The 11,798-nt window shown below is 40.2% G+C and overlaps 1 protein-coding gene across 1 annotated transcript; it reads right to left on the bottom strand.

The window, feature by feature from the left end:
- Positions 1-2,107: 2,107 nt before the first annotated feature.
- On the bottom strand, positions 2,108-10,342 carry LOC118423725 (vesicular, overexpressed in cancer, prosurvival protein 1-like). Its single transcript, XM_035831921.1, has 5 exons — positions 10,269-10,342; positions 6,660-6,715; positions 6,093-6,173; positions 4,644-4,795; positions 2,108-3,047 (listed from the first exon to the last, which is right to left on the bottom strand). The coding sequence occupies exons 1-5, from the start codon at positions 10,332-10,334 to the stop codon at positions 2,743-2,745; spliced, it is 660 nt and encodes a 219-aa protein (XP_035687814.1). The 5' UTR covers positions 10,335-10,342; the 3' UTR covers positions 2,108-2,742.
- Positions 10,343-11,798: the final 1,456 nt, after the last annotated feature.

Below are 11,798 nucleotides of genomic sequence, written 5' to 3'. Positions count from 1 at the left end.
GAAAATATTTACTTCGTCAACTAGTCTTAAAAGATATCAACTACTAACACTATGACATTTTGTTTCCTCTTACACACAACCAAGGACTATAAACTCTTCTCAAATATCCAGACAATACAAAATTCAATCTAAAATGCATGGTACAGAGGCAAAGTACCAATTACCAAATAAGAATTTTTCTTTCTTTTGCCACCCAGAGTATCAAATTAGAAATTTTTTTCTAAATGATAATGTGCTGTAATTCTCAGTGTCTTTTCAGGACTAAACTTCCAGAATTTTAAGAAACTCGAATCTGTTATCAGAATTAAATGTTCAAATGTTCACGGTGGAACAAGGTGCATGTAAAAGAATTTGAATCAATTCTTATCCGTAATGATAAGTTCACTTCACAGGTGTCACAGTGAAAACCGTGAACAGTAAATTTGCAATTACAGTATAAAGTTGAGTTTGCAACTCCGATATAATTTACCTACTAGCAGTTGTACAATTGCAGCCAATACACCTTTCTCACGCGGCGACCATGATAGATCTAAAACGAGTTCAGTGTGGCAAACAAAAGGCTGTCCATCATAACTAGCAGTTCGACCAATGGTAGCCTGCCAATTAGGAAATCGACCAATAAGTGAATGGCTGCAAATTCGTTAAAAATTTGCATTATCATGTTGTTATTTTGCATCTCTTTAGGGACTATGGGGTCAGTCTAACTCTAAATTGCTACATCTTTCGTGCATAACACTTCAAGTAATATTTATTATTCTATCTTATATCATGAAAATTTGTGTGGTTTGGGGGAAAACTAAATGGGACCTGATTTTAGAAATAAGTTTTGTCTGTTTGCCTCATTCAGACCTCTTCTTCGATCTATCATGGCCGCCGCGTGAGAAAGGTGTATAGGTACACATCTGAGTAATGAGACTGTTGTTACATGCTCAAGGCACCTCCTCAAACATTGGCCCTCGATTTCACATCATTTCCAAAAGAGCAGAATGCTGCTTTAACTAGGATACCCTTTCATGTATACTATTCAAACAGAGATTTGAACCAATAGCCCAGGTGTGCAGCCACTACCAATTGAGCTATACATACATTATGAAAGTTATTTTGAATCAGCAATAATATCACTATTTGAAGGATCCACAAAGTACTCTGACTAGAGAAACTACATAGTGACACTTCTAGTGCCCTTTGATACTTAATTGTTTTCTTGTATTTTGAAATCCAAATTTTATTGACCATTTTTGAGTATTGATAGCTCAATTTAACCTTAGATTGACAACTGAATTCAAAATTTACCTATGAATTTGTATCATGCAGAGAATGGTACAACTTTTGGAATCCACAAATAAATCTCAAATATATCAATATTTTTAATGCTAAAACCTTTAGTTTAAAGCATTTCAAAAATAAGCACACCAGCTGTTAAAAATTTCGTTTTCATAGGTGTTTCAAAAATATCTAATATTCTACGTTTTCCCCACCTACATCTGATGGCACTATAATTTTTGTGCACTCCTCTTTGGAAGAGATTGTCAGATATGTTAATTTTGTAGCATTAAAGGCGCCCAGAGCAGTTTTTTTAGTCTTTTCAAATTTAATTTTCACGTCATTTTTACACAATGTAAGCTTGAATAACACTATCTCAATGCATATCGACCTTTATTGAGCAAAGATGAGCCATCGCTGGGTGGTGAGAACTCATTGAAAATCAGAGCGCTGCACGTGCCATTATTTCAAATTTGCGGAACGCACGTGAACATGACCAAAGAATCCCGAACGCTTCCGGAGATGTCGTCACTTGTTCGAATAAGATTTCGATTTGCGAATGTGCGAATCAGATTCAATTCGCTCGGTGACCTCATGCGTTCGAAAATCTCCGAAAAGTACCGACGGGAAACCGTTAGTGGCTCGATCCTGTGCTGATTTATTGTAGGATATAATAAATCAAAGGGGTCCGTTTGCGGCATGTTTGCGCGTCATTCTAAACGCTGAAAGTACTAAATAATGATACAAACGTGCTAGAACGGTGAAGTACATGTCAATATCGTACTGATTGTCTCATCCAGAATATTTCCTATTTTAATGCACTAAAAACTGCTCTGGGCGCCTTTAAGTCATGATGATTTGATCAATATGAATTCCTTTGGGAATACCAAAACTGATGGGATGATTTGGAAAAAATGTTTGTCAGAAGAAAAGTTGCCTTCATAATGAAATCTAACTGGTCAGGGAGGTTTGAACTTTTGGCAACAAGAAGCAGAATTAATCTTTAAGTTAAAGGTTTTCTCAAATGGTATTCTAGAAAAGGTGGGACAATTTATACCATCAATTCTATTGGAGCACTAGCAAAAGTCAGATCATACTCAAGATGTAATTGATATGTAATAATCTAATTTCATTGTTTCCTCATTCATCGGTAATAAAATGCTAGATCACCTTAGCTTTATCTAATGGGATAACCTATATCCATTATTTCTAAAAAATTTTTTTTCATGCTCTTCAGTGGACAGGAGACAAAATATTTCAGTATGTTGAAAAATATTGTAATTTTAAACAACTGTCAGTTGAGCATTCCCTAAAGTAAGCATCATGTTTTTTGTAAACAATGGATATTGGTTACCCCGTGGATAAAGGTGAACTAGCGTTGCTCCCTTTAAAGAACTGTATCTGTTAATGTGGCAAGAACCTCAACAAATATAGCTGATATGCAAACAGAAATTTTCTGATTAAAAACCTGTGGCCAGTTTACCCAGATATGATAGTTGTAGTGGTAGCAGTAGGGGCTGCATTACTGGAGCTGCAGTTCTCATTCACCACTCCAGGGGGCGCTGGTGCTACATGCCCAGTAGCAGCCTGTGGGCCTATCACTGCCTGGGTGTAGGGAGGGGGAGGGCCGTTTGGTGGGGGCATGGGGTAGGGATAGGGGTAGGGGTAGGGCCCGGTGTGCGTGATGGTGTATTTGATTGGATAGACGGGAACGTTGGGAGCGTTTGTCGGTGCGGATCGCGATGTGACAGCAACAGCTCTTGGGGCACAGTAGCTGCTATCACCTACAGAGATAAAAAAAAAGCAATTTGAAAAAAAAATTATTATGTTACAATTTCAAATTCTATGCCCATACACAAAATAAAGCACTTATCAACAAGCTTTTGATTAAGTACTCTGATCCTAAAATCATGAACTTACATTCATAAAAAAAACTATGTTTACTTCAAAGACTGCAAAGACCGCGTGATGTTTGTTTACTTTAAAGACTAGAATACTTTGGTAAACAGACTTGTCCTTGTTAATTGCTAAACGACATCCACACACAAGTAACCAGACCTGTCCTTGGTGCTGAACACCATCCACACATAGTTAAACACATAGACATTGTTATTCCTTAGCAAACCCACAATTATAGTAAAAATACAGTGATAATACTGTTAATACTGTGGTTATTGTAGCTACTGTACTACGATATGACTGATGTTGTAATTTAACAAATAACATCCTGTTCTGATAATATACTTCAAAAATATAATTTACAAATCAAATATAAAAAGCTAGAATTTTACAAAAAAGAATCTAAGTGTCTTTTGAATAATTTGCTATCAAAGCCAAAGTCAGAACAAGCAAAATACTGTAAATGCAGATACGTTTGCAATGGTTTTTTGTTCACAGTTTTCACGGTGGCTACATCACCCCAGACTTAAAACAACCGCAAACATTTTTCCTTTATAGTTTTTGTCTACAGTCTATGGCACAGCTGCAAAAATAAGACCACTGCAATATCTCCATTTTCCCACTAACAGGAAATTGAATCCCCATGAGATTAAATGCATTTACAGTAAGTAAAGGTAACCTTATATTAAGGCCACATTAATTTAATTTCTTGGTTCTCAGATTTTTTCAGAAAAAGATTGGAGCGATCGGTCGAAAGAAAAATTTGCAAAAAAAGTCTGTGGTAAACAATATATAAGACAAAAAACAAGGTAGGTAGTCAAGTTTTCAGCTTTCCGTGGCATGATTTATCCAATGAATCTCTTCCTTTGATATTATACCACTGTTCTGATCATGTGACTGCAAATAAGCGCTCTGATTGGTTTTTCAGCAGTATGTGCCCCTGGAATGGGGTTTCTTAAAGGTCTGCAATAGCAAAACCTATATTATTACCTCCATGAAAAATGGAGGTATACTTTTCAGTGTGTCTGTGTGTGTGTGTGTCTGTGTGTTTGTGTTTCTGGATATTTGTGGACATCATAACTTGAGAACCTCTTGATGGACTACGATGATATTTGGTATGTGGGTAGGTGTTGGGAAGATGAAGGTTATTGGCAATTTTGACCTCCCTAGCAGCTTCCATTGGTACTGCAGCGCAACTTCCTGGTTTGCTATCTCGTGTTCTGAAGAAGCTATGGTCACGATTTTTAAGTGCAAGATAGCTCTTGTGCTCAGAAATACGTTACATAAGTTTGCATGGGCCCCATAGCGTCTAGTTTTTGGATAGCAGGGGCATTTTTGTCAAAAACTTCTGAAGACGATAACTCAAGAAGGGAACAATGGATCTTTTTCTTGGGACTAATTTTTTTTTCGAAATCGGAAAAAACTGGGTCGGGAAATCCGAGAATCAACAAATCAAATTGGTGTGGCCTAATCATTCTTACTAGGTAGCTCCTCCATGGTGTGAGTGGTGCGTGCGACAAATCCGTTCTGTCCCTGCCTCTCGATGGTTGTGACGATGCGCTGCTGGTAGTACCGGCGTCGGTACCAGAAACCTCCACTGGAGCACAGGATGATCCCCATCAGTACAATCAGCCTGGAGGGATGACAAACTTACAATAAGCAAAGTGTTTGCAGATCGCGTTCAGCAAAGAGCATTCAATTTGATGTTTTTGTAGATGGTGTTCAACAGAAGTGACATGTGTTTGCAGATAGTGTTCAGCACAGGGGGCAGATGTGTTTGCAGATGGTGTTCAGCACAAGGGAAGATATGCTTACATGTGTGTGGATGGTGTTCAGCACCAAGGACAGGTGTGTTTTCCTGTGTGCAGAAAGTGTTCAGCACCAGGGACAGATGTGTTTACCTGTGAGTGTACAGTATTCAGCAACAAGGACAGGTGTGTTCACCTGTGCGTGAATAGTCTTCTGCATCAGGGACAGGTGTGTTTACCCTTGTGTGGATGGTGTTCAGCACCAGGGACAGCTGTGATTACCTGTGTGTGGCTGGTGTTCAGCACCAAGGACAGCAGTGTTTACCTATTTGTGGATGTTGGGCAGCACCCATGACAGCTGTGATTACCTGTGTATGGATGGTGTCCAGCACCAGGGACAGCTGTGATCACCTGTGTGTGGATGGTGTTCAGCACCAGGGACAGCTGTGATCACCTGTGTGTGGATCGTGTTCAGCACCAGGGACAGCTGTGATCACCTGTGTGTGGATGGTGTTCAGCACCAGGGACAGCTGTGATCACCTGTGTGTGGATGGTGTTCAGCACCAGGGACAGCTGTGATTACCTGTGTGTGGATGGTGTTCAGCACCAGGGACAGCTGTGATTACCTGTGTGTGGATGGTGTTCAGCACCAGGGACAGCTGTGATTACCTGTGTGTGGATGGTGTTCAGCACCAGGGACAGCTGTGATTACCTGTGTGTGGATGGTGTTCAGCACCGGGGACAGCTGTGATCACCTGTGTGTGGATGGTGTTCAGCACCAGGGACAGCTGTGATCACCTGTGTGTGGATCGTGTTCAGCACCAGGGACAGCTGTGATCACCTGTGTGTGGCTGGTGTTCAGCACCAAGGACAGCAGTGTTTACCTATTTGTTGATGTTGGGCAGCACCCATGACAGCTGTGATTACCTGTGTATGGATGGTGTCCAGCACCAAGGACAGATGTGTTTACCCATGTGTTTGATGTATTCAGTGTCAAGGACAGGAAAGATACCTGTGTATGGCTTTTGTTTAACAAGGACATCTGTGTTTACCCATGAGTGAATCGTGTTCAGCACCAGGTACAGATGTTTGTGTGTACATCAAGTCAGTGTGAGACATTTAAGATGCATAAAAATCTTGAATATGATACCTTTATGAACCATGTGATATGCTTATACTTACCAGAAGTACCAGAGTGAGTAGAATGCCCCAGCAGAGTTCATACAGCACTTAGTACCACAGCAGTACTCTCCTGGGTTACAACTAGATCAGATGAAGAATCAGCATTATTTTAACCATTAACAACAATTTTTTTCATTTATTCATTCATTCATATATTCAATCATTCATGCATTCATGTATTTATTTATTCATGCATTTGTCCATTCATTCATTTTACAATTCATTGTATCATTTATCCATTCATTCCACCATTTATTCTTTCATTCATTTATTCTTTCATTCATCTATCTATTCATTCTATCATTCATACATCCATTTACCCTAGCACAGATGCTTTACCATTCATTCTACCATACAATCATTCATTCGGAAAAAAGAGGAAAAGTGGACAAGCAATTACTTCAGAAAATTCATATATTCAAATTATGCTTTATGTTGAGCTGTTATTTTCTCATAAATTAATATACAGACATATACATGTAAGGAGACTTGATGACAGAATTAGTACAGTAGTTCATATAGAAAGAATTGATTGAGTAAAGTAGCACAAATAGACTGCAGACTTACTTGAAGTAATTTCCTTCTCCACTGCTGTAGTCAGAGTAGCAGTATCGCCCATGGACCTGTGTAGACCAGAATAAATATCCCAGTCTAAGATAATGTATTTGAAACTCGCAAAATTATGTTCTGAACAGGTTATGACAACTGATTATGACAGAGGCAACAGTGGTTGTTGAAAATTTGATCCCTGCACACCTTAGTGTTGGAAGTTTAGCATTGTACTCTATTTTAACCTTTGAACTAAGGAAGATGTTGGAAAAAGATTTTAATAACACAGAATGTTTAATGGGAATTTGATATTAAAATCTGTAGCCAGCAATCAAGAATGGGAATGGCATATTTTGCTAGAGTCTTTTGGTATCTGCAAATACAACACAAGGCCCAACAAAATATTAATTCAGACACTTATGCCAAACAACTGGTCAGGAATTATGATCTATAATAACAAACAAGATTCCCATTGTGATCAGAGGTGCTCTAAAGCATTGCATATTCCATATAAGGCCACAGCAAGTAAATTTTATGGATGACATTCTCTGTAGATTGCAACAATAGTGAGATAGGCCTCTGTGAAAATTCAAGCGTCCGAAACTGCCCGGACGGCGTCTACAAGCGTCCAATGGCGTCCGAGCGCGTTTCAGACGTTCTGGACGCGTTCATTGCGGTCCGAAACGGCCGCGGACACATCGTGAGCGTCCGTGCCGTTCTGTCAGTTTTTATGGTGAACGCCCGAACGGCTGAAAGACCTTCCATTGCCGTCGGAGACGGCCACTGATGGGGCTATAAAATACTTAGTCACCCGACGCCGGCAGACGGCTGCGTCTTTTCTTATGATCCCCACGGGAAACATGACGTTTTAACTTCTGCACATGCGCCAATTTCAGCGGGTGAATTCGAATTTCAGACCGTTGAACACTCCGGCGGTTGCAGGACTTATGTTCAGAAGGTGACTATTTCTGTGGATTTCATGTCCGTTTGTTAAATTTTGCGCACTTTTGGACCAAGGACTTCACGTCTAGACGTAGCAGCTGATGTTTGTACGACATTGTGCTGAGGTTGGGTTTACGGCGATGACTGTATCCGTTATTTATACTAAAAAGAATGTACAAAAATTATTTGTCGTGCGCCGACAAGGGGGAAAAATTATACTACTTACTCGAAGCAGCAAACCTTGGACAGCAGAAATCACAGATGTGACAGACGTCAAAAGAAGCAGCGGTTCTTCCGTTAGCTGATTGTCGATACTTTGCAGGCGCCGGTAAGTGAATACTTCGCATTTTATTCTAATTTTTTGTACATTCATCTGTTGCAAAGTTTACCGACGACTTGTTGTTACGGGTGCCCTCCCCACATACGCGAAGAAATGATAAAATTTAGGATCTTGTTTTGATGCCACAAAATAAAAAGAATTGTGAACACGTTGTAGAATACTTGTAAAAAATATCTGTTGTTTCTATTAAGAATGATATTGCTGTTAAAATGTAGATTTAGACAACAGATAATGAGATAGCACCTACCGATTTTGCCGGTGCCAATCAAAATCTTAGTCGGCTCTTCCAACTACTTGGGGTTAGGAACTTATGAAACGGATTTATTTCGCTACCTCGAAATAAAAAAAAATGACTTATGATCTTTGTAGAAAATTTAACGTTATTTCACATTTATATATCCAGTCTTTAGCAAATACTGGTGCAATTAAAATTTACGATAGAAAATTTCAAACGTCCTGTATTTACCCGTGATGTTATGTGGGCTCGTCCATTCTGATGTAACGTGTCGGCACGGCGGCACAAAAAGCCGCGGACACGATTGAAGGCCGGATTGAATTTCGTACATGTAGCAAAGTTGATTAAACGCCGCGGAGTACGTGTAAACAATTTACGAAGAAATTTGTTCAAGTTGTGTTTGATTTTAGCTAAACCTGACGGCCCGGTGGTGGGTGGTCTTCTACAATTCACTGCCTGGCTGAATATTTGTTTGTTTGGTATGTGGCAACGCTTGTCCCAACAGGCCATAAAATTATAGCCGTGACCGGACGGCGTCAGAAACGGCGTCCAGGCAGCCGTCTACGCACGTTCCAAATTAAATGCACCGGCCCGTTATGAGTTTCTACCGTACTGCCTGACTAACTAAAACTGTGTCTTGAAGAAAAAATATTTTGCTAGGAGTTTGGCCCAGATATTAACCTTTAATAATATAGCGATGACAGCCTCTTGGCCTTTCATTCCATTTTCTGTCGAATTTTACGATCTGTACCCCCCGTGGGAAGGCGTGGTGGAGGCTACCGCCCGTACCAGCGGCCTGGATTACGCCGTTTATGCCCGTCGCAACCGGCGTCCGATCCGTCCCAGCAGCCTGGATTACGTCATTTACGTCCGTCGCAATCGGCGTCTGGTCCGTCCGCAGAGACGTCTGTTCCCAGCGGGGGGCCCGCCCGACGGAGCGCGGGAGCGTCCGGCTGCCCGCTTTCAGACGCCGTCTCGGACGTCCCGAACGTCCGACCGGACGCGTCTAAAGTGCCAATCTAGACGCGTCCAAGCGTTTGTTATGCCGTTCGGACCGTCTTGGACGTTTCGTCGGGCGTTCAAAAGCCCGTCCCATGCCGTCCGCCGCCGTAACCGTCCAAAGCGTCCCAATAATTTAAGACGCCTTGGACGGTTGTCGCAAACGGCGTTTCGCCGTCTGAGACGCTTGAATTTTCACAGAGGGGGTGAAAAAAAACAAGATGGCTAAATTTTCAAAATAGTCACCATAAACGTTAAATAAAGAGTTTAAGTGACAAAACATGGTAGCACTGATAACAAATCATTAACTAGTGTTACTAGTGTGGTACACTGGTATCACTTGCCAAGCTGGCAATTGCAATCATGGCTTCCATATTGTTGGCACTTTTACAACTGTCCAACAAGTCTCACTTCTGCAACTTAAGTCATGGCTACTTCCTTAGTGTCACTTCTACAAGTATGATTATTAGGCTACAACACAACATGTTTGCCTATTTTGGTCAATCTGACCATCCTCTAAAAGGAAAAGAAAATTTCTGAACTCAGGTGAAAATTAATGAGCCCACTGATGTCATCCTTAAAATTTACATGCTGTGGCCTAAATTAAATATTCCATGATGTATATTGTTTCCTTATAATTCAAAACATTTCCTACCTTTAAACAGTGTTTTACCATATAAGGAAACAGATACATTATTAGATATATGAGCACGTTTTCAAACTGATAGAGAATTGTAGCAATCCCATAAATTCTATGGTTTTGTTAAAAATTCAGACAATTTTTGAAAAGCTTGTATTTGACAAATACAAACAAGATCGTTAATTTGTCTATACTTAGTTCTTTCTGCCTACTGTGTTATGCATATGAAATATCTGATATGATTTTTAGTATAACGCAACGCAAATTCCAGGAAATGCCCAGGGAAAAGCTCTGACGAAAACAACAGCGCAACGTAAATTCTTGGAAAAGGGCAGACAATATGTCTGACGAAAACAACAACGTAGCCGTGGGCAAAACACCTTCACATGGCCTCTACCTCCCGCTAAAAACAACGCCAGTCGATAAAAAGGACAAAAATGATGACATTACATAGAAAAATCAAATCTTTACCTCCGAAAAACCTGCCGCGATGATCACAAAAACAAGAAACCCTGTCGTCGCCATGTTTTGCTTCATCTTCGCCTCAAAACATCAAGGGAAAAAATTGACCAATCAGAACGCAGGTCTGGAGGATGAGAGGCAACCTCCGTCACGTTGCGATGGCAACAAATATAATCTCGTAATTCATAAGCTTCCGCTTCGGTATTAGAATGACGCCTACAAACGTTCTGCACGTAGTGTTAATCTTTTTTTATATGGCGACACAGAACGTAACGATGATTTAATTTGATATTGATATTTTATTTTTATGCGTCTGTGAGTTAATCTAGCGTTAGGTGCCAGTATAATATGTTGCCTCATATGTTGACGACGCTTACAGAATAGTAATAAGTACTTCTATTAATCGTATAATGATTCCAAGCCTTTTAGCACAAGACCTAATTAATATGATATATATTTTTGGTTGTAAGCGCTAGGTGTCTTAGTTTTGGGGGGAACATGAACAATGGTATTTATCAAAAGAGTTAGTTTACTAAAAAAAATCACTCAATAGTTTTTAGTATCGCGTAGCACATCGACGTAAATTGCAGTCACATATGATTATTTTATCACATGATTTGCACATGATCTTTGAATGAACCAACAGCTATCTGAGATTTACAAGTTTTTTTTTTTATTACAAGAGAGACGAATTTTAGTATAAGTTTACAACCGTCCAAAGAATCCCCTTTGCTACTGGAAATCTATTGTACGGTGAATGTTTACTTTATCAATATGCTGTGGTTTTAAGTTCATTTTTTTTTCCAACGCTCACGTTTAATAAGGTTAATACCCGAAATGCAAACGATTCTGTATGTCCCAAACCAAGCAGATATTTTGGGTGACGGTTGTTTTTCGACGGTTATGGCTTTTTTTGGGAAAAAACCCTTTCTATTTGGCAGGAAAAGATACGATCTTTCAATATAACATCTGCTTAGATATTGGGCCGTAGGAAACGTTGTGTTTCTTGTATTTGTAACATCATATACTAGTAGCTGATTACACAGATGTACATTATACAAGCATAATTTTCAACAGAAATGGGGAAATCGTGTTGAATAACATTATTTTCATTAGTTAGATCGAAAATTCTATGTCCGTTGCCAACGCTAGCGGTCGACCAAAAAAGGGCTTAGGTCGGCAGGCTTTTGTAAAGTTCGATCCGGAAACGGAACACTTCTTTTCTTAGGCCTTAGTCCAAAGCTATAGGAGTCTACCACAGCTAGCTACATATGCTGACAAAAACAACCCGTCTTTCAGTACCTGGGCCAAAGGTTATCTGGCTCAAGCGTGGAGCTTACACATGGTTTATTTGTCTAAGCTAAGGGCACAACCCGCCTTACGTGCAATTTGTAGGTACGTTTTTTTTTGGGGGGGGGGGGGTGAGAACACGTTTGCCACGAATTTCTGAAAACGTTCAGGCTGTACAGGGCAGGCGCGTCGCCCATACTGGCACGTACGGGGGGCGAATCCGCAGCCCGATGGCACACAAGGTTTTAC

Source organism: Branchiostoma floridae, chromosome 10, assembly GCF_000003815.2.
Source record: "Branchiostoma floridae strain S238N-H82 chromosome 10, Bfl_VNyyK, whole genome shotgun sequence".
NCBI lineage: Eukaryota > Metazoa > Chordata > Leptocardii > Amphioxiformes > Branchiostomatidae > Branchiostoma > Branchiostoma floridae.
This window is presented reverse-complemented; position numbering and strand designations above follow the sequence as displayed.

Bases quoted from the DNA above. Each gene is read 5' to 3' on its own strand.
- LOC118423725 (XM_035831921.1), bottom strand. From the start codon at position 10,334: ATGAAGCAAAACATGGCGACGACAGGGTTTCTTGTTTTTGTGATCATC. The intron at 6,716-10,268 runs GTAAAGATTTGA...TGGTCTACACAG, and splicing joins TCGCGGCAGGTTTTTCGGAG to GTCCATGGGCGATACTGCTA. The intron at 3,048-4,643 runs GTAAGAATGATT...TTATCTCTGTAG, and splicing joins CACCATGGAGGAGCTACCTA to GTGATAGCAGCTACTGTGCC.